Source organism: Schistocerca piceifrons, chromosome 11 (assembly GCF_021461385.2).
Source record: "Schistocerca piceifrons isolate TAMUIC-IGC-003096 chromosome 11, iqSchPice1.1, whole genome shotgun sequence".
NCBI classification, from domain to species: Eukaryota; Metazoa; Arthropoda; class Insecta; order Orthoptera; family Acrididae; genus Schistocerca; species Schistocerca piceifrons.
The window spans coordinates 68,425,281-68,448,726 of record NC_060148.1 but is presented as its reverse complement, the minus strand read 5'-3'; the positions used below and the strand labels follow the sequence as shown (position 1 = coordinate 68,448,726).

The window sequence follows — 23,446 nt, the reverse complement described above, 5'->3', positions numbered from 1 at the left end:
AGTGAAGTGAGGTGACTAGAGATGAGCAAAACTGTTCTTTTCAGAGATTGGATCAGAACTGTTCACTCCCTGAAGTGAACTAGCTCCTTTTCATGACTCACCACTCATTCACAATAGAAAATAAATGGAAGGCACATTGCCCTTTAAACTTCGTTTATTCCAGTACTATACCTGTATTTTGATCTTATTTGATCCTATTTTGAAGTAACACAGATAATGAGTAAGAATTTTGTATTGTTTATTGACATTTCCACGATATGACAAAGTTTTTGATTATTGATTTATTTTGCACTATCGTGGTTTTTTGGGTTATCGGAAAATGTTGTACCTTGAGATTTAAATTAACAATATATTTGGTTATAATGTATTAAAATTTCATTAACCTCGTTCAATACATCGCAAGCCATATATTTTTAAAAAGTGAACGTTTCCTTCTGAAGATGCCTAAAATCGCAAAATCCTACCAGAATAAGAAAAAAAATATATATAAATTTGACTGTAAGACTAAAGTGCTGCATATAGCCTTACGCAGAATAAAACAAGGAAAATATTGGTGTATCACATTTTGCGATACATTTATTGGTTCGCTCGTAATTAAAGCGTAAATTCGAGTGTCCGTAATAAAAATCCTATAGTAAGAGGAGTCGTCAGGAACCTAATCTGATCAGTTTAAACAAATAAAAATAAAAACAAATGATGTATACATAACATAATTATGTAATATACATAGCGGTATTAGTACGAAGAACAATATCCAGTAGAGACGAACTCCGACGCAGAGGCGCTGAGTCAAGCAGGTCGAGCCGCGAGCTGTATTACTGCGTGAGCTGAGACCGCAGAGACCAGAGTGACACCTGAGTTGCTTTGCTCAACGCTCTGGCTAGAGTCGAAAACGGTGGGGTGAGCGTTGAGTGGGCGAGTTCCGAGGGTGGGGGGAGCGGTGAGCGGCCACCAGTCACCTGCTCCGAGACAAATCGTCCGCTCTCTTGCGAGCAGGTTGTTGCAAGTAGTTCTTATGTTCTCCGCTAGGAGGCTCTCGGTCCTGTTGCTCGCATCAACTGCCCAGAGGGCAGGACGTGCGACTGAAACGATCGCCGGCGGAGCGCGATGCTAAGTTAAGGTGCGCCAGACACTGCACGCGGCAGAGGAAGCACAGAGACGGCACGGCAATGTGAAACACAAAATCCAATGGGGCACTGCACAATGCAGGCAGCCAAGGCAGAAGCAGGGCAGAGGCCGGCGCTGGCTGTGTTGTGTGGCGTGCTGTGTGCTCTGACCAGCAGAGGCCCCACTGGTCTGCTCCGTCTCTCTCTCTCTCTCTCTCTGCTGTGGGAAACGTTTGGAGCTACCGCTCTTTTTTTCTGAATCACTGATTGTTCACTCCTTTGAAAGATTCAACCCTATGAATCAGTTCAGGAGCGGATCCCCTATCTCTAGAGGTGACAGCAACTGAGTTGATAGGCGTACACTCTCCACTACAGTTATTTACTCGATGTATGAGTCAGAGTAAGTGTAATTTTATTACCTGTAGTTGCACGACTTGCGTCACCGTCTCAGCTGTCGCATTGTGACGATGAGTGTCGAGACTCGTGTGCGTCGTTGCGAAATTGCTTTCGTGTGCTGAAACTCAGGCTCAGTGTTCTGTCTCGAATACAACTAGAATTACTTTGCTTGTTGCAATCTTTTACGTCAAGTAGAGACAACAGTACCAGATAGAGAGGATTTCCTTCACATTCTGTATGCGTGTGATCATCTGGTCTGATTGTGTTTAGTTAAATGTAGACTGACAGTATGGTTCCAGATGATAGTCGCATTATGTAGTGTGAATACCGCTACTACTATCTCATTGTTATTAAACACAACAGGTACGGTAGAGTAGAATGTTTGCTGAATATGGATAAGTAAACTGAGTCTGATATCAGGAGCGAAAATTCTGGGGATAGAAGTGATACAGTGTTAATCTCGGTATGTTGCAAATTAGAATAGTCTGATGTAGCACCTTGCTGACTGGTATGAAATACTTTTCAGCGATCAGATATTATAGAGCATTTGTGATTCTTCACAGTGAACTGTTGACTTTTGCCTAGTTTAGTCTGGAAGTGTACTCGAGACATTTTTCTTAAGAGAAGGATTGTCTGTAGCTACCTGAATTATTTTGCTGTTATCTGGCGTTGTCTGGGTTTTGCTACAACGTTCCTTAGAGTATTTGTGTGCTGTATGTTACTTGATGAGGGCTGAAATTAGTGAGTCACAATAGGATTGAGTTTTTTGGATCTTTATTTAAAAATTATGAATGTTACTCTCGTACAAACTCTTGCAGTTCCTGTTTTTTTGCACACAGTTCGCTGGACGGGCTGCCTCATGACAGCATCTCCACCAGCCGCCTCTCGTTGCACCGCCTGGCGATGTCCAGCGCTGTCCGCCCACCACCATCTGTGGCACCCCTGTCGGCCCCAGCGTCGAGCAGCGCAGCCGCCACTTCTGCGCGGCCATTGAATGCCGCGTAATGCAGCGGCGTCAACCCACCCTCAGTCCTGGCGTCCACCGCCGCCCCCGCCCCCACCAGCAGCCTCACCGCCTCGATGTCTCCCCTGTACGCTGCACAGTGCAGGGCGGTCCACCCACCCCCGCCCCTCGCCCCCACGTCGGCCCCTGCGGCGATCAGCGCCCTCAGCTCCCCCACTGCCCCCACCTCAGCCGCCTGGACCAGCCTCCTGCCCCTCTCCTCTGCAGAGAGGCTCCTGCACAAAACACACAAACTGCCACTCTCTGCTACAAACACACAGCACACAGAATGGGGAAAACACCGACACGAGGAAACAACTGTTGTGAATACAAATCTGTCCTGAAACAAACCTACCGTATTCCCCCTCCTACAGTACAAAACAGTGCGCAGTTGTGTATATGTATTAAATTATAGTAAATCGTTTCTATCCCCCTCATAAAAAATTCTTCACCTATCGTCCATTACAAATAGCATCATACAACCTCTGAAAGAATTTCATTACCACATTTTGTCACACTCATTCCTGCAAGTCAGCTCCTCCGCTCTCGGCACGCAACACCTAACCAGTCGCTCACCTCCACTACAGAACAGGCCTCTTGCAGCTGATACTGGTCTCTGTCTGCAGCTTCACTGCCAGACGTCACACACAAGAAGAATCCCGTCTCCTGGTTTTCAAACAGACACTTTCCTGCTATGCAGGCAAAAAAAAAATTCACTGCAGTTACCGGCAGTTTTCTTCATTCAGCCTCACCAAACACTGAAACTTTCTGACACATAGACAACAATTTATTCAAAACATGTGAGATAACAAACACCAACTCGGCAACATCACCCCCATAAAAAAACTGTGTGTGTGTGTGTGTGTGTGTGTGTGTGACATTTTATGGCCTCATAGCATACGCACATGTATTTAACATGTGTTATCATGCTCAAAATCGTCTGAACGACCTCAGTTGTCGTCCATCTTGATGTTTTTGCGGCGTAAGGACTGTTCCATAAACTTTCTGGCGTGCAGCCGCATAAATTCAGTTGTTCGGTCCTCGGGTTTAAAAGGACGGACCAAGTGCGGCAGCGTCAGTCACCACAGCTCACTCTGCAGATGGCGGGACGGTGTTCGGCCGAAATATTAGGGGAAGAGGCTGAATTTATGCCGCTGCACTCCAGAAACTTTACGGAACGATCTGAATTGTGTTTCGCCTGATTTGTAATCAGTCCTCGTAACATTGTTCCTCTGCTCTGTTTTCGGTACAGTCTTTGCCTATACAAAATGTTCACTGCATCAGGCCACAAGAGATAACTGCTCTGTGCGACCATCAATTTACATGCAAACTGACACTCGATAATGCAAATACCAGGAAACGTGTTATTGGACATTACACAGCCATTACGCTTGCATATTCAAACTTATTGTAATAAATGAAACCTCAGAAAGCAGCATCCTCCTTTAAATGACACGACGAAAGTTTTCTCACTGCGCTACTGTCCGGGAATGCAATCTAACAAGTAAAGAAGGAATATCTCAAGTATGGTTTCAGTCAAAAGTAACAAACAGTGTGCAAGTTGAAACTTGAAATGATCTGCCATAAAGTATTGTGTTTCCCGGAGATTCGAACGCAGCACTTAATCGGATGGTTAACTAAGCACAATGAAACGTCAGAAATCGTCATTTTTAACCAGCAATGAGATGACAAAGTAAAACCAGGAGACGAAAGTGTTTTGCGTTATGCGCACTCAAACCCAGTACCTATCGACACTGACCTCTAGTCACGCGTAGACGTTCTACACTGATTTACTTCATTAGCAGTGAAATGTGCGCATTTTTGTATTGTAAATACAATTATGAAAATTTTCTGCTGACTAGCAGTCGAACCCTGGACACACAGTTGTTGACTACATACAAAGATACCTCGACTGTACTATTCTCTTTCACCAGTAGCTAGGAGTGGCATGTTTGAAAGTGACACGAAAGGGACGAAAAGCTGCCCGTCTCATTTGGGACTCGAAACCAGTGCCACCATTATTGTTAACAAAGCCCAGACAATCGGTAAAATCAGAATAATTTCTCACATGTATTTTGCTGTGCTCATGTTGCAACTTAAAGTGACATACCAGGATTCGAACCCAGGGATGTGTCTCTTGTGAACGTCTTTACGACTTTGCAGACAACCAGACACAATGAAGCAGTGGAAATGCATCATCTGAAAGTGATCAAACGTGGCGAAAAGGGAGATCTGAGTTCGAATTCCAGTCCATCGTCAATATTTTCCACGTCTCAGGCTCGAATACAGTAAGAGTCAAGTGCGCTGTGGCCTTGTATAGCAATTGGCTCAATGATTAAAAAAAATATCGCTTAAGAAAGGTGACTGGTGACAGAGCTTCGACCCGGCGTGACTTCCGCCTCTATCAGGGCCCAACCTGTAGCGACTCTCCTCCAGGCTACCAGAGGTGAGAGAGATGCTGCTTATGCTTGTTAAAAATGATTGCCGGATGTGAGAAACGAACCCAGACCTTCAGCATTCGTATCAAGAATCATTTCAACTTTTTCTTAACTAGCAACTATTACCACGAATTAAAATTCATGCGAGTTGCGGTACTCGAATCCACTACATGCAGACCAGAAACTCCGCCCTTAACCCCTTTTCTTTCATTTAATTTTTTAACCATTCCGAGGTCTGGCCACGACGCCTCCCCCCATACCTGTCAGAGTCGCTGCGCTATTTTCGCGCATTATTTTTTTATTTTTTTTATTTCTATTTTTTTTTTATTTTTAACACTTCATCTGAAAGACCATGTCTGCACACAAACTAACTCAGCTAAGAGCGACGCCTTCCAACTTCTGTGTTCACGATGGTTTGCTTTCCGATTTATTTCTCAACATCTTGTAACCCGGCCAATGCCTCGGTTCCCGAGGTTCGTTTGGCAAGTTGGTCTTGTGCCATCCCTGAGTACTGCACGCGCTGGAAGCTCCGTGCTGCGATTCCTGATACAGCGGGTGGCGATGAGTGTAACGCAGAACAGCAGAAATCAGTGCAGTCGCTTCTGGCTAAAAGGATTTTTGACATACGGAACGAAGTGAAATAAAGTATACTAAAAAGTACCATGTGTTCTGTCGTGAGGACCAGCTTTTCCTCCGAGATTCGTTCAACACAAAATAGAGTGCTTCTGACCTATGTATTTCAAATTAGATTTCTGTTTCCTTAAAAATAAGTAAGTCAGTAAGAAACACCGTTTAACACAAAAGAGCTTAAGGACGATTCATTATGATGTTCTTCCGTTCACGCCTTTTTCTGTTCACTTTGCACACTGTACCACGTAACTGTATGTACTGAAACATGTTGCGAAGTTCCTCTCGCAGTTTCCCGCCTCAGCGACGCACGCGCCGCCCCGTGGCCCGCTTGTGCCCGGCGTGCGTGCGGCGACCCACCCAGCGCCCGCCCGTCTCGTTTCCCTCTGCTGGCAGGTGGTACGTTGTTTGTCCTCTTAGCCAGTTTACAGCATTCCTTTATTCACGCGGCACGTCGCTACGATTCAAAAAAATTGGAAGGCAAAGTATTGGGAGTGGAGTTCGTGCTATTGTGGCTAACAATTGTCTGATAACTCACCAGATGTCCTTCACTTGAGCGCGTACGAACCTCGCCTGCTATCAAGTGGTAATTCTCTCACGTGCTGCCGACCACCCAGGTGGACTGCCTCAAGTTTCGCTTTGGTTGCTACTTTCCTGTTTACTGCCCTCTACCGAGTAGTTTTCACACTCGTTGGTAGGTGAGGGGTGCCGACGTTTGTCCAGATGGCCCTCCAGCCGTAGTGCGGCTACTTTTGTACAGTCACATTTCCGCTTTTGCTTCTCATTAATTCCACGTACATGCTCTTGACTTTTACCATATTCGACGGTCAACTCTGGTTTGAGTATAACTGAGTTGGAATCAAAATTGTTCAAAATGATAAAAGCCATTGGCGACGTGCCGTACATCTGTGGGTAGATCCCAGACAGTGGGAGTAATTTCGTCTGGTAAGTGCGCCGTGAGGATCGTCTGTGTCTTCTTCCGCATGTCGTGTGTGGAACACACGAATATAGTTTCTCACTTTCTCCCAAAGTCGGTGAGATTTAATCCCCCCCCCCCCCCCCCCCCCCCCCGTTTCCGCCTGAGATGGTCAACGTATCAAACTTTATCTTAAAAATATTACCACGAGTTAGAAAATCACTCAAAGGTGACAGAAATCTTGCTGCTGTTTCACGTGGTATGGGTTAAAATTGTGCTACGCAGTTCACTTTACAGATCATGTACATATCTGCAAAGTGTGGCCTTTGGGTGTCGTCAAGTCTTCTCCCGCTATGTTCTTTGACTCCAGCTGGCTCGCTGGCAAGCACTTTCTTAGAGTTTGCAGCTGCAGTACGATTTACGTTAGACCTGTAGTCCAGAGCCAGAACTTGGACTGAGGTCTCGCGTGTTTCGCATATCGACACCCTGCATTGAGGCAGGACGAAAAGCAACATAAGATCACGCATCTTATGTTGCTCGGCTTCGCAGCTGATGCAAGTTCGTATTTGCTGGTGACCTGAAATGCCTTCTGCGACTCGCTCTCGCCGCTGATCACGAGACCCAGATCACCTGTGTATGCCCTACACACGATATTCTGTCGATATGTGTGTGTCTGCATGTGTGCAGCCCTCGTAGCTGTTTCTGCAGAGTGTCTATAGTTCAAGTCTTGGCGGTTCGCGCATGCCCGCCCAGTATAGTATAGTTTACAAACTTACGTTTAGGGGGGAGCGCGAACTTCATGAAGTAAAGCCACCACGGTTGCATTAAGCCTTTCTCTGCTACAGAGACGTGCTCCCCGCATTCCGCGCTGTGCGCCATTTTGTCATCACTGCATTGCCCGCCTGTGCTGACACATGGTGTTCCCACTGCTTTGACACACTTATCATTAGATTTCACAAAAACTATTGGGCCCAAAAATCTGATTTTTACACATCTTCTTGACTGATACCTTCCCCCCATAAATGACTTAATTTTGTTTCGAAGTTCAACGCAGTTATTGTGCAGCGTTAAATGGAGTAAACCATTGCACGAAATTTTGAAGAGTTTGCAGAGGTAAAAGTCCATAGCGTATACTTTCCGTATGGTCGATTTTAGTTGCCACAATGTTGGGAATGAAATGTGGACAATATACATAAATTTCATATAAAATTTACTGTATAACAATATCTCATTTAATTTAAGCACCAGATAGGTGCCGCATGTAATATTGAGAAATATTCCGTCTTTTGCGACTGTAATAAAAGTTTTATTTATACCAGAGTCATTTCGCTTTTTTCTAAAAAGTTCTGATTAAAACAAAATTGGCGAAGTACACAAAACTGAATTGTGGGCGTAATGAAACATAGAAACTAAAATATTGTGAGGCGCAATGTGCAAACAATTTGTTATTGTCACAAGGGACAGCAAATACTTGCCAAAACATAGATCAGTCGATGAAAACATTGTATATGATGATGTTGCCAAAGCAGCGAAGCAAAGAATTGCATCAGACAATCAAGTAGCTCGGGAACGTACGAGCCGAAATTCTGCTCTAAATAATACTTTTTATACTCTCGCAAAAGAATATATCTCAATATGAATAGTAAAAAAGTGACTGTGGAAGAGAAGGTATACAAACAAAACAGATAACATGAATGCTGTATGTGTGCCTTTTCATTGTTTTTAATTGCTGTGAAAAGAAATATTGGAGACAAAATTAGAATACCCGAAAACTTATTATGATTATAATGAAGAGACAAAGCACTAGAAATTTCAAAAAATTACATTCAAACGAATAAAATTCATGAAGTAACACACTTAGATATTGTTTTTAAATAAAGAAAATATAAGCATCGAAGAAGGTTTTAACTCAGAACCTTTTGCTTAGCAGCTAAACATCTTAACCATTATGCTAACACAGCCTATCTTTGAACAGAACTACTGGAGGACTCTAAAATAACATGCAAAATATCGCCACACACTGTTGGTATGACTATGAATTACGTTTTGTCGAAGTACAATAGGAAATAAACAATTACCGCTGTTCTTTATTGCGAAAAAGCGGTTCGTGAGAATGATACAAACACCTTTCCTTGCTATCGCCTGAATTAGGAGGCTTACTGCTTGTTTGGTTTAATTAATTAATAGAGTATAAAGCAGTTGGTAGAAAGAATGCTTTTTCCAAACTTGCTATGAAATAAAGTCTTCTATCAAGGCATTGCTTCTGTTCAATTACTTTATTAATGACTGAACGTTTCTAAAACTGAAGACACTCGTCCGTGCTCTGCACTGCAGTCGAACTCTGGGAACGTCGTTCTCTGTTCATTGGCTGACTGTGATTTGTGACGTCAGATGTGCAGAACGAACCTAAACTCGGCCGCCGTCGTAAATGACGCGCACTGTAGTAGTTGTTTACTTTGTTTTGTACCTGCAATGTCTTCTCATAGTCGCTTTCGTCGGTGACCACGAGACCCACGTCACCTGCGTGTCCCCTACACACGATGTTCTGGCCGTGTGTGTGTGTGTGTGTGTGTGTGTGTGTGTGTGTGTGTGTGTGTGCGCGGCCCTCGTAGCTGTTTCTGCAGAGCGGCTAGCAGGGGCTCAGTGGCAGTGGCGAATGAGGCCGTCCACACAGGACCATGTTGTCACACCGAACCCGTGAACGCAAGTTGCCTGGTTAGCTGACCATTGATCATGATTTTCGAAGGGCAGTTCTTCGAAATTTTACCTGTGATGTCAGCAAAACACTGGGGAAAATCCATTGTTTTCAGAAGGCACTGGTGGCTCACTCTGTAGAAAGTCTTCTCGAAATCGAGCTGCATTACAGCCAGCTGAAGCCTGGGAACACATGCCATGCATATTCACAGACAGTTTGGATCATTGATGTCTCTTTACACACACTAGTTTGATATGAGCCAGTTACTTCATGCCTTACCATTTTTACTCTGTGGGCAAGAACAAGCGCCATAAATGGAGAAAGAAATACAGCTAAGGAATTACTCACTGCCACACGTAATCAATGGAACTGTGTATTCAAAAAAATTGAGATGTGTGTGGTATAAGGAGGAAAACATAATTTCTAAAAGGGTACACATTCACAATTTCTTGAATTATTGACCTTTGGATCAACTGGGTAGTAAACTGAAATTGTGATGAGGCTTAAGGTGGTGGCGGTACGACGTGCTCGATGGTTTTCGATCTGGAAGCCTGTAACCCTGTAAGAAAAGGTGTAGGAAGGAGACAGAATGGCTACTTGGCTCCTAGCGTGACTAGAACCTACGGCTAATCCAGTACTGGGCTCCTAGCGCAACTAGAACCTATGGCTAATGCAGTACTGGGCTGACAGCGCAACTAGAACCTACGGCTAAGACAGTGCTGGGCTCCTAGCGTGATTAGAACCTACGGCTAGTGCAGTACTGGGGTGTTAGCGCGACTGGAACCTATGGCTAATGCAGCGCTCCCCGCACAGGGCAACCGAGCACCATTTTGCTGGCGAGTCACAGCCACTACTAGTGCGTTCCCACTGCGGTATATTTTGTCAATAGAGAGGCTCAGTATCGTTAAAATATGAGATTAGTTACATGTTCTGTGTGGAAAGGTCTTTCTGGAATCAAGGAACCAATTTGACACCTCTATGTTCAACCTGAAGTGAGAATCAGTCATGTTATTTATCGGAAGTGACAACAAAATATCAACTGAATTGACCAAATCTCAACCACACCAAGAAGTAAATCAATGATCACGTGGTTGCCAAATGAATGCTGTGACGTTGCCAATTCTGGGTTAGATTAGCGAGACGGAGAATACGTTGGCTCAGCTGATGCTATGATCACTGGTGATTTTGCCTCGTGAAGACGCGAAGACACTGTCTGCTGCAGTACTGACCAGGGGCCGCAATACATTAAGTTTTGCCAGAGTTTCATTTGCATTTCTCTAACATATTTTGATCCAAAGCACTGTTACGAATAATATCCAGACTCACCGACTGCAAATCTAACGTCTTAAATAGAGAGCAGAGGTAATTATTCAGATAGTTGTACTCTTCAGTAGCTATTGTATCTATTTCTTATTGTATCTATGTCTTACATGTGCTGTAGAGAAGAAGCTCATCCACGAGTAGTGATTCGCTTTTTTAGCACCACCTGACACTATTTACATTATGACTCAATAACTTTATTTTTAATATTATTCGCTTAAAGCGCTTTTCCTTACAGATACGTTCATTGGCATCACCAAAAGACAGCGTAACACCGATTAGAAAAGATGAACACCCACAAAGATTTTTCATAAGTCGCGAATAACACACTGCTTCCAATCAGAAAAGCAAACAGTACAAGAAAATGTTATCAACGACCAAAGAAAACGCATTCAAAAAGGTGTTAAGAAAATGAAATAATCGAATCAATACTATGCAAGTTCGAAAGCGTTAGATAATATGGGAGACTACATATCGAATGATATTCCTTACATTTAGCTGTCGTGTTCAATCAACCAACAACAACAAAAAAAAAAAAAAAAAAAAAAAAACAATGACGCATACGCCGTACTAACACAAATGAATTGCAGCTTACCATGTTAACCTTACAAGAAAAACATTCTACAATAAAACAAAGTTTCCATAACACAAACGCCCATAAATCATCATGAGTTGGCGAGATATTGTGCCCTTCCTGCGTAAAAACAGGCTGTGATTAAGTGCAGCCCGCAGTCATAATGAAGATGCGTTGGAGAACTACCACGAAAGTATGTATGGAAAACTAGCAGTGTGTGCAGATACATAACGAAATCAAGTTAACAAGTTATTCAGTGCCCCAACTAAATCTCTACACTTTTTTCTGCATAAAAGAATAAAAATTATCTCTGTACAAGACGAAACAGCAGCAACTACGTTTTCAAATCCTTAAGTTTTTCACTTTTAGACCTACAGTGCACTGAATCAAGACAGGAAAAAAGCTTACGCGGGAGAAGTTTTCTAAGGACTTTTTAACTGCTTGTGGATCTGCCTGAGGGTAACTCTGCCACAGAAGAAATAAAAAAATCTTTCCAGCGAGACTTCAGCCTACATCTACCACAGTCACACCTTTGGTGGGTTAACGCTTCACCCCCGAGCTATCAGACAACCGCTCTCATATAGCTCTCTCCTTGACCCTGTCATGGCCAAGTTGGATAATTTGCGATGTAATAAGTTAAAGTGGTTGTAGTTTAAGCTTGAACGAGCTTTCTGGACTCGTAAACATAAATCTTCTAATCTATACTATCCCTTATTTAACAACTATTCAGAATGTTTGATGAAAATGATAGGAAAATATGAAGTGGATCTGTCAGTCGGAGTTCACAGTGGTGAAATGAAATCAGTCGGAAATTTGAGGGATGTAGAAGTATGATGACTGCAGGAAGAACTAGAACAAATCGAAAAGGAAAGGATCATAGGAGGGATGCATTCAGCACGTAGATAAGTGGCAACAATCTAAAGTGAAATTAAATGCAAGTATGACTACACAAAGAGTTCGAAACGAATCCTTGTGTTAAACACGCAGGAGAGGGCAGACATAAGAACACAGTACGTTAAAGACCTCTATGTCTGGGAAGGACTATCAGATGACGTGGCAGGAGAAGAGATGGAAGCAGAATTGGGGAACGTGGGGACTGGCAATTAAACTCATAATTTCACAAAGCTCTGAAAAACTTGCATACAAAGAAGGTGGAATGGTTAGTTAACATTCCTTCAGAACTTACATGATTGTTAGGGAAGTTGAAATTCAAATGGCTCAAATGGTTCAAATGGCTCTGAGCACTATGCGACTTAATTTCTGAGGTCATCAGTCGCCTAGAACTTGGAACTAATTAAACCTAACTAACTTAAGGACGTCGCACACATCCATCCCCGAGGCAGGATTCGAACCGGCGACCGTAGCGGTCACTAGGTTCCAGACTGTAGCGCCTAGAACCGCATGGCCACTCCGGCTGGCTTATTCAAATGACAATTCAAATCTGTCTGTAGAATCCATGAAACAGGAGTCATAACAACACACTGCGAGAAACACACCACCCAGACACTACAGAGGCGAGCAAGGGTCGATATTGCGACAGCTTTCTCACAGAGAGCTAAACAGGTCATGAGTACAAATTACTAACAAGAATAATTATAACATGCAGAAGAATGGAAGACAAAACTGAGGATATGTTCGAGGACGCTAAATTTGGAGTAAAGGATCCACAGAGACCGATCAGACCTTCGATCTGATAGTGGAAGGAATGTATAAGAATAATCGAGATCTTTATTGGATTTGTATATCTCTAAATGATGTTTGACAACGTGTAACAGTGGAAATGAGCGAAACTTTAAAAAAATAGGTATAAGACATAGGGAACAGCAGATAAAACATAATACATACAGTAATCAGGAAGGATTGGTGCTCTCATTGAAGATGGTAAAAGACAGGGATGCAAGTAGTCTCCACAAATTTTCAGACTGCACACGAAGGAATCGCTGGTGGTACTGAAGAAACGTCTAGGATTTTATTAAAACTAAGGGTAAAAAGCATTTCATTGATAAGTTTTCCTGGCGATATTTCTGTGTTCACTGAAAGTGAGAAAGAATCACTGGAGTTGGTGAACGTAATAAACAGTCGAATGAGCACTGAAATAGGATTAATGAACAGAAGAAAGAGGAAAGTATTGGGAAGTGGCAGAAACAACATTGATGGCAGAGTTTACATCAGAATTAAGGACCACGAAGTAGACGAATTGCAGGGATTCTGCTACCTGCGAAGCCAATTTACACTGAGGGACAAAACGAGCTTATAAAAAGTTATCTAGCACACGAAAACAGGACATTCCTCACAAAACAAGGCTACCGGTACAAAAGATAGGCCTTAATTGGGGAAGAAACACGTGAATGCACGTTTGTAACTCAGTACTGTATGAAAATGAATGGTGGATTACGGGAAAAAAAAGAAGGAACAACCTAAATGCGGAGCTATAGGAGGATGTCGAAATTAGGTGAACTCATAACAGAGGAACCCTGAAACGTCCCTCCAGAATAGCTGAGGATAGCGATATGTGGAAAACCGTGACATGTACAAGGGTCAGCGTAACAGGTTGCATGTGAAGTCATCAGAGGTCAACTGCAATGGTACTAGAGGTAGCTGTAGAGGGTATAAACTTTAGCGCAAGACAGAGATAGGAATGCATGACACAAGTGATTGTGGATTCTGGGCGGTCACAGCACTCTAAACTCTTTGGTCAGACAGACAGAAACATCGTCAACCGCAGGCAGAGTGTCTGCTTTGCATATATGCTGTTTCTGGGACTGGCTGTTGCACCATACTGCGGTGGGGCGACCAAAGAGGTCCACACCCTGAGAAGCTGAAGCTCTGCCGACGTTTGCTTCTCTTCGGTGCTTGACGAGCATATTTGTTGTTATTAGCGGAAATTTTATGGCAAATTATTGGGTTTTTAGTCCTCTCTCATTCCTGCCAACCGCCCCAGATGGTCTCACAAACATGTGTTTATCTGACCGCTGCTAGACCATTCCAATATGCCAAGAGTACTGGACGTTTATCTCTTTTGACATAGAGAGATACACATTCAGTGCAGTCACAGTCGCTCCCTGCCACTAGATTTTCTGTGTGTGACGTTGGCGTATGTTCCTGAATTATCGCTGACATTCGTTGCATGAGAATAAATCACTGAACTGTTGACAATAACTCACTATTTTCCCTACCAACCTATTCTTAATTAACCTCTCTCTCATGATACAACCTCCTAAACCTGTGGATACATCCCCGTTATTCATCTGACTGTATTGTTCTGATTTCATTCCCAGTTCACTTTGCTGAGCCTCATTAAATCCATACTGAGCATTTACATTTCGCGTTTTGGTATTTATATCTTACCTACAATATAATAGTCATGTGTGTGTGTGTGTGTGTGTGTGTGTATATGTGTGTGTGTGAATGTGTGTGTGTGTTGAGGGAACTCACCGCAAGTGAGAGACAGTGGCGTGATCAGGCGCAGGAGTCGTGGGCGGTGCAGCAGCAGCAGTAGGAGTCTGGCGGGTTGTGCCGGCAGTGGTGGTGGTGGCAGCTGTGGCGGTGTTGGTGTTGGTGGTGGTGGAGGTGGTGGCGGCAGTGGCGACGGCGGTGGTGGTGGTGGTGGCGGGCCTCAGCCGTGTAGCGGCTGGTGGGCTGCACATACAGAGAGAGAGGCACAGTGTGAGCAGGCATGTCCTCGTGGTGTCCTGGGGACGGCTCACTGCAGCGTACACACACACTCACACACACACGCGGAACACACACCGACAACAGGAGTAGTGGTCCAGTAAATACAAATGAATTACCGGTGTGGTAATCACGTTCATTTGCACCACCTGAGTTCCCCACAGCACTTGCTCACTATACCACACAACAGATGGCTCAAAATCAAGCATGAAGAAAATGTACATACAGTGCCTGACACTTACACGAAACTTAATTACAGAGCCACTGTACAGGCCAGCTCTGGTACTATCGTTCTCAAAGGTATCCGAATGATCAGAACTGGATTGTGCCTCTTTGTACGTGACCCAAATAACTTAACTGCCTCGCATTTCATGTGCACCCTTTTAGATACTGTCGTTGTACTATACATAATAAACGTCCTGGGACTGGTTGGGTACCAATCCATGATGTGTGGCATCTGAGATCAGTACAGACCAAAGTATGTGCTTCAGGTAGAGGCATTTGTACGTCTGTCTGTCTTTATAGCTGTTATAATGGTAACAGACAGTCAAATGTTAAGGACAAGTGGCCCTTCCAAACTTTGACAAATATCATGATTAACACTTTGAGCTACTTCTAAATTTCCTTATTTAACAACCACTTTTGAAATATGTATGACCTGTAGGACAGCAGCTCCAGAAAAAATTTCAAGACATTTGGCTTACCATGTGCAGTCATTACTGAACAGTCCTCTGTGGGACTTGCTCATCAGTTTGCAGCTGGTTCTGTCCACACCGCTCGCTGTGTGAGAGACCCCCTGCTCTGTGTGGCGGGATTACTGCAAGTCTACACTCTCTGTTCTGTGATTTTTGTATGACTGCTTCAGCGCCTCAGCGTCTCTGGCTATCAAGAAGGTTAAGGAGGAAGGTGGTGGTGTATACTTGGTGTATAAGACAGACCTGGAAGTATTGGAAGGTTCCAGATGTATTATATCATTACCAGACAGAAAATCCGATGAATTGTAAGATGTACCCAGGAGCAGACGTAGGGTCAGTTAGTTATGGTGGTGAACAGACTGAAACCTAAAAGAATTGTTAGGAGCAATCAATGTGTAGATAAATGGGATACTAAAGAGCTGGCGAATGGAATGGGTTTTTCAACTTCTGTGAGACTGTAGATAACACGATAATGAATGTCTCAGCTGGAATTTCAGGTGAACAGCAGCTGATGTGTCTGACAACGCGAAACACGAAAATTGAACAGACAAATGTTGGAGCAAGGAAGGCAACTCTGAAGAAATCTTAGCAAATGGAAAAAATACATAAAATGATTGATGAAAGGAAGAAGTACTACAATAGTCAGGGAAAGCCAGGAATAAAGTATTACAGGCCGCTAAGAAATGTAACTCTAATTTCGAGGGACGATGAAGTAGAATCACAGCAGTAAGTTTCAGGATAAATAAATAAAAATTGATCGTAGGATGCACACATTCAGCACATAGAAAAGCCTAAAGATCCTTCTGTGTAATTAAATGCAGGGATGACAACACTAACACCCATCCTTCCAGATGTCAGACTCTCAGATCGGTGCCAAAAGCTGTTATTTCGATGGAGTATGAACGAAAACAGGACGTGTAAAGGGTAGTTAAAAGTATCACGCGAGCTGCCGAGCACGGGAAGAGCGTATCAGTGAGTAATGCATCCTACATCTCGCGTGGATGAGAAGGTATAACGTTCAAATACCACTAGTGACAACTGTGTTGGCACGAAGCTGTTACATGGGACAACGTTTTCCTGACATGTACAAAGACTTTTTGGAATTTGTAGCAATGTTCTTTTGACAGTCTGCTTCTTTTGCTTCATTAGTTGAACATCGTGTACTTATCATTGATCTTGTTATGTTGTGTATTATTGATTATTGTTATTGTTGTTATTTCCACATGTGCGATGCAATTGTTTCTTTATTTTTCTGTTCTGGTTGTATATTCTGTGAAACTACTAAAGCACTCTACAGCTTTACTGCTTTCAGTGAAACGAACCGAAAGCGGACTACTCCAAACTGCCATTTTACATGTCATGAGCACGTCCAGTATTAGAATCAGAATATAAGAGAGCTTTGGAAGGCTTAAGATCTAATAAGGTAGAACATATAGATAAAATTCCATCATAACTTCTAAAATCATTGGGAGAAATGGCAACAAAACGACTATTCACGTCGGTGTGTAGAATGTATGTGTCTTAGGACTTCGGAAAAATACCATCAACCCAATACAAAGACTGTTAGAGCTGACAAGTGCGAGAATTACCGCAGAATCAGCTCAGCCGCTCATGCATCCAAGTTACTGACAAGAATAATATACAGAAGAATGGAAATAAAATTGAGGATGTGCTAGATGACAATTAGTTTGACTTTAGAAAAGGTAGAGGCACTAGAGAGGCAATTTTGACATTGTGGTTGATAATGGAATAAAGACTAAAGAAAAATCAAGACACGTTCATAGGATTTGATTACCTGGACAAAGTGTTCAACAATGTAAAGTGGTGCAAGGTGTTCGAAATTCTGAGAAAAATAGGGCTAAGCTATAGTTAGAGATGTGTGGTATACAATATGTACAAGAGCCAAGAAGGAATAATAACAGTGAACGACCAAGAACGAAGTGCTTGGATTAAAAAGAGTGTAAGGTGGGGATGTAGTCTTCCACCCTACTGTTCAATCTGTACAAAGAAGAAGGAATGAAATAAAGGAAAGGATCAGGAGTCGAATTAAAATTCAAGATGAAAGGATATCAAGGATATCAAGGATATGATATGCTACTGACATTCCTATCCTGAGTAAAACTGAATTATCATCAGGATTGATGGTCATGAAGCAGATGAAGTTAAAGAATTCTGCTACCTGGGCAGCAAAGTAACCAAAGACGGATGGACGAAGGAGGACATCAAAAGCAGACTAGCCCTGACCAAGAGAATTCTACTGGTATAAAACATAGTCCTTAATTTGCGGAAGAAATTTCTAAGAATGTACATATGGAGTACAGGACTGTATGGTAGTGAAACATGCACTGTGGGAAAACTGGAATAGAGAATCTAAGCATTTGAGCTGTGGTGCTACTGGCGAATGTTGATAATTATGTGGACTGACAAGGTAAGGAATGAAGTCATTCTGTGTAGAATCGGAGAGGAAAGGAATATATGGAAAACACTGACAACGTGAAGGGGCAGAATGATAGCACATCTGCTAAGAAATCGGCGAATGACTTTCATGGTAGTAGAGGGAGTTACAGAGGGCGAGGACTGCAGAGAAAGACAGAGATTGGGATACATACAGCGAATAATTGAGGACGTAGGTTGCAAGTGCTAATCTGTCATGAAGAGGTTGTTGGCACAAGAGAGGAATTAGTGATGGACCGCATCAAACCAGTTAGAAGACATGACCCAAAAAAAAAGTGCGTCGTCCCATATATCACTTTCACACATAATACGGTAAAAAAATTAGGGTCGTTGGATTGTGAACACATGATCTTTGATACAGGAATCTTAGGCTCTGTCAACTTCCGCATGAAAGCACCATACATTACATACTCACTGTTAGGCTTGTGAAGTGCTCTGTAGTCCTGGTGTTACTTTTAATTAACGTTTATGTACTCTCTGCTGGACAACAGCAGACAGCACGAACTAAACCGCAGTTTTTGTTGATAAGCTATCGACCTGCAACTTTGGTACTGATCTGAGTGTCTGACACCTGCAGGTTTGGGTGTAAGAGTTAGAAAAGAATTCCGCTGCTAAGTGCGGGGGGGGGGGGGGGGGAGGAAGAAAGAGAGAGAGAGGGGGGAGGGGGGGGGAGAGAAAGGGATGGCTGAGAGAAGTACACTGAGCACCTCCATGAGGTGAGGGGCTATTGGATGACATGACGAAAGGAAAACTGAAAGTCAAGCTGGAAAACATAGCGGACTGGTCATTAGACACAGAGTTTAACAAAGCTCTGGACGATTTGTGCAAAATCAAAGCGAATGGTTAAATAACATTCCCTTGCAGTTTATATGATGCTTGCAGGAGGCTGCAATGAAACAACTATTCAAATTCCAGAATGGCAGAAGTGAAGCTGTGAGTACCGGGCGTGAGTCAAGCTTCGGTAGCTCAGATGGTAGAGCACTTGCCCACGAAAGGCAAAGCTCCCGAGTTCGAGTTGTAAGTAGGCTGTTTAGGTTTTTTTATTGGTAACGCCACCTCTGTATGAAAATCACTGGCTGTGCTGTGTGCAGTCTGTGGCTAGTTTGCATTGTTGTCTGCCATTGTAGTGTTGGGCAGCGGCAGCTGGATGTGAAAAGCGCGTAGCGTTGCGCAGTTGGAGGTGAGCCGCCAGCAGTGGTGGATGTGGGGAGAGAGATGGCGGAGTTTAGAAATTTATAAGACTGGATGTCATGATCTGTTATGTATATTATGATTTTGCAACACTATTAAGGTAAATACATTGTTTGTTCTCTACTAAAGTCTTTCATTTCCTAACTATGCCTATCAATAGTTAGTGCCTTCCGTAGTTTGAATCTTTTATTTAGCTGGCAGTAGTGGCGCTCGCTGTTTTACAGTAGTTGGAGTAACGAAGATTTTTGGTGAAGTAAGTGATTTGTGAAAGGTGTAGGTTAATGTTACTCAGGGTCATTCTTTTGTAGGAATTTTTGAAAGTCAGATTGCGTTATCCGTTGCGCCTAAAGTTATTCTGTCTCCCTTGATAATAATTATTTTGGTTCCCATATTGTCTGTTTCTCTGATTGTCTCTGTGATAGTCATTACCGCGGAGAGGTGATCTTTCCCTGTAATTATTACTACTCTGTCAACGGTTGTCGTACGGGTGGTGTCTATTTTGGTCACGATTTGCGTTGTAAGAATAGACCTGTCGTGTCCAGTTATTGTTTCTGTCGTCACGGAATTGTGACGGATGTGACCTGTAGTGATTGTTTTCCTGTTTTCGCATCCCGCGACTGTCTGTATCAATTTCTAATTCTTGTAAGAGTCCCTGAAAAGCTTCAATGTCGTCTTTGCAACGTCCTGCCAAAATAATAATGTCGTAAATGTTCAGGTAATTTGATTAAGCAAATGCGGATGAGTTCTGAAGGGCTGTATGGGTTTGAAAGATATTGATTCTTATGCAACATGTCTTCAAAATATTTGACAAGACTGGAAAATTCAGATTGTTCAAAGTGTTTCATCATCATGATGCTATGTTTTACTCGGTCATGTGTAGCTTGAGACCAATATGCTGAGAGGAATGCATGATAAAATTCTCCTTCACTGTGGCAATCGTGAATGTACGATCGCATTCGCACAGCTGGTTCATTCTCTAAGTAGCCACACTTAAATTCTAATCTATGCTCTAATGACCAGTTGGGAGGAAAACAATGAGAGAATTGATGGAGCCACGCTTTAGGATGAATGTCGTTGCCAGAATTCCTAAATGTTTTGAATTTACGTGTAGTAATGAAGAGCTTATAGTCAAAATCATGATGTCGGCGAGTCGCATGTCGGTCATTGTTACGTCATTTCGGCGGTTCCATCTCAAAATTCGGTGTACCTTGCCAGTTTCTTTCATAATTTCCCAAGTGCCCTGTGTTATTATTTTGTGGCTGTTCCGTGTTTCTAAGTTCCTCTTCCCGTGTTGGAGTGCGAGTGTCCTCTGAAATATGAAATTTTTGTATTACTTGTGCCAACTGATCTTGTACTTCCCGGATTTCTCTTTTGTACTGTGTATTGATTTGATTTTGATTTTGTTTGAATTTTCTAGTTTGTTCATACTCTTCTGTGTCAGTGATGGCTACAGGTCTTGTGTCTTTCAGATCATCATCTACCTTTGCAGATAAGTTAGTGAACTGATCCGAAAGTTCGGCTACTTTCTCCGATAGTGAACACATTTCCTCAGTGTGTTTTTCTGAACCAAGTTTCAGAGTGTCCATTTGTGTTAAAATCGAATCTACTGTGTCCTTTAAGTTTTCCTGAGTTTTTTCAAGTTGCGTAACCGAATCGGTAGATGCAACTGAGTCAATTTTAGCCCACAAGGTCTCATGATGTTCATGAACAATGGTTTGCAGTTCTTTTATGGCTGCTTCATGATTCTGTAATGCATTTTCATGGCGCGAAAAAAATACACTCCTGGAAATGGAAAAAAGAACACATTGACACCGGTGTGTCAGACCCACCATACTTGCTCCAGACACTGGGAGAGGGCTGTACAAGCAATGATCACACGCACGGCACAGCGGACACATCAGGAACCGCGGTGTTGGCCGTCGAATGGCGCTAGCTGCGCAGCATTTGTGCACCGCCGCCGTCAGTGTCAGCCAGTTTGCCGTGGCATACGGAGCTCCATCGCAGTCTTTAACACTGGTAGCATGCCGCGACAGCGTGGACGTGAACCGTATGTGCAGTTGACGGACTTTGAGCGAGGGCGTATAGTGGGCATGCGGGAGTCCGTGTGGACGTACCGCCGAATTGCTCAACACGTGGGGCGTGAGGTCTCCACAATACATCGATGTTGTCGCCAGTGGTCGGCGGAAGGTGCACGTGCCCGTCGACCTGGGACCGGACCGCAGCGACGCACGGATGCACGCCAAGACCGTAGGATCCTACGCAGTGCCGTAGGGGACCGCACCGCCACTTCCCAGCAAATTAGGGACACTGTTGCTCCTGGGGTATCGGCGAGGACCATTCGCAACCGTCTCCATGAAGCTGGGCTACGGTCCCGCACACCGTTAGCCCGTCTTCCGCTCACGCCCCAACATCGTGCAGCCCGCCTCCAGTGGTGTCGCGACAGGCGTGAATGGAGGGACGAATGGAGACGTGTCGTCTTCAGCGATGAGAGTCGCTTCTGCCTTGGTGCCAATGATGGTCGTATGCGTGTTTGGCGCCGTGCAGGTGAGCGCCACAATCAGGACTGCATACGACCGAGGCACACAGGGCCAACACCCGGCATCATGGTGTGGGGAGCGATCTCCTACACTGGCCGTACACCACAGGTGATCGTCGAGGGGACACTGAATAGTGCACAGTACATCCAAACCGTCATCGAACCCATCGTTCTACCATTCCTAGACCGGCAAGGGAACTTGCTGTTCCAACAGGACAATGCACGTCCGCATGTATCCCGTGCCACCCAACGTGCTCTAGAAGGTGTAAGTCAACTACCCTGGCCAGCAAGATCTCCGGATCTGTCCCCCATTGAGCATGTTTGGGACTGGATGAAGCGTCGTCTCATGCGGTCTGCACGTCCAGCACGAACGCTGGTCCAACTGAGGCGCCAGATGGAAATGGCATGGCAAGCCGTTCCACAGGACTACATCCAGCATCTCTACGATCGTCTCCATGGGAGAATAGCAGCCTGCATTGCTGCGAAAGGTGGATATACACTGTACTAGTGCCGACATTGTGCATGCTCTGTTGCCTGTGTCTATGTGCCTGTGGTTCTGTCAGTGTGATCATGTGATGTATCTGACCCCAGGAATGTGTCAATAAAGTTTCCCCTTCCTGGGACAATGAATTCACGGTGTTCTTATTTCAATTTCCAGGAGTGTATGAAACGTCCCCTTTGAACAATTTATACATGACTGTGCTTAAACTGACACACAATGTTTTTAGCGGAAAGCAATCTGACTTTCAAAAATTCCTACAAAAGAATGGCCCTGAGTAACGTTAACCTATACCTTTCACAAATCACTTACCTCACCAAAAATCTTCGTTACTCCAACTACTGTAAAACAGCGAGCGCCACTACTGCCAGCTAAATAAAAGATTCAAACTATGGAAGGCACTAACTACTGATAGGCATATTTAGGAAATGAAAGATTTTAGTAGAGAACAAACAATGTATTTACCTTAATAGTGTTGCAAAATCATAATATATATAACAGATCATGACATCCAGTCTTATAAATTTCCAAACTCCGCCACCTCTCTCCCCACATCCACCACTGCTGGCGGCTCACCTCCAACTGCGCAACGCTACGCGCTGTTCACATCCAGCTGCTGCTGCCCAACACTACAATGGCAGACAACAATGCAAACTAGCCACAGACTGCACACAGCACAGCCAGTGATTTTCATACAGAGGTGGCGTTACCAATAAAAAAACCTAAACAGCCTACTTACAGAGTCTCGGTCGGGCACACAGTTTTAATCTGCCAGGAAGTTTCATATCAGCGCACACTCCGCTGCAGAGTGAAATTCTCATTCTGGAAACATCCCCCAGGCTGTGGGTAAGCCATGTCTCCGCTATATCCTTTCTTTCAGGAGTGCTAGTTCTGCTAGGTTCGCAGGAGAGCTTCTGTAAAGTTTGGAAGGTAGAAGACGAGGTACTGGCAGAAGTGAAGCTGTGAGGACCGGGTGTGAGTCGTGCTTTGGTAGCTCAGATGGTAGAGCACTTGCCCACGAAAGGCAAAGGTGCCGTGTTCGAGTCTCGGTCGGGCACACAGTTTTAATCTGCCAGGAAGGTTCAACTATTCAAATTCATCTGTAGAATCTATGGGACTGTAGACATAGCAACAAATTTACAGAAAAATATCATCTACACACTCCACATGCGAGTAAGGACCACTAAATACGAACGATTTCTCACAATGAGCTAAATAGCTTATGAATCCTAATTGCTGACACGATTAATATGTACAAGAAAGTAAGTTTGGATTTAACAAAGGTAAAAGCACCAGAGAGGTAGATCTAATCTTACACTTCAAA

At 43.7% G+C, this 23,446-nt stretch overlaps 1 protein-coding gene across 1 annotated transcript in view; it reads right to left on the bottom strand.

The window, feature by feature from the left end:
* Positions 1 to 2,359: 2,359 nt before the first annotated feature.
* LOC124719701 (ankyrin repeat domain-containing protein 2B-like) overlaps positions 2,360 to 23,446 on the bottom strand; it is an 82,415-nt gene continuing 61,328 nt past the window's right edge. The window contains exons 2-3 of the mRNA XM_047244907.1: positions 3,071 to 3,197; positions 2,360 to 2,741 (exon numbers count right to left, since the gene is read on the bottom strand). Coding sequence (XP_047100863.1) covers positions 2,360 to 2,741; positions 3,071 to 3,197 — 509 coding nt within the window. The remainder of the gene's footprint in view (positions 2,742 to 3,070; positions 3,198 to 23,446) is intronic.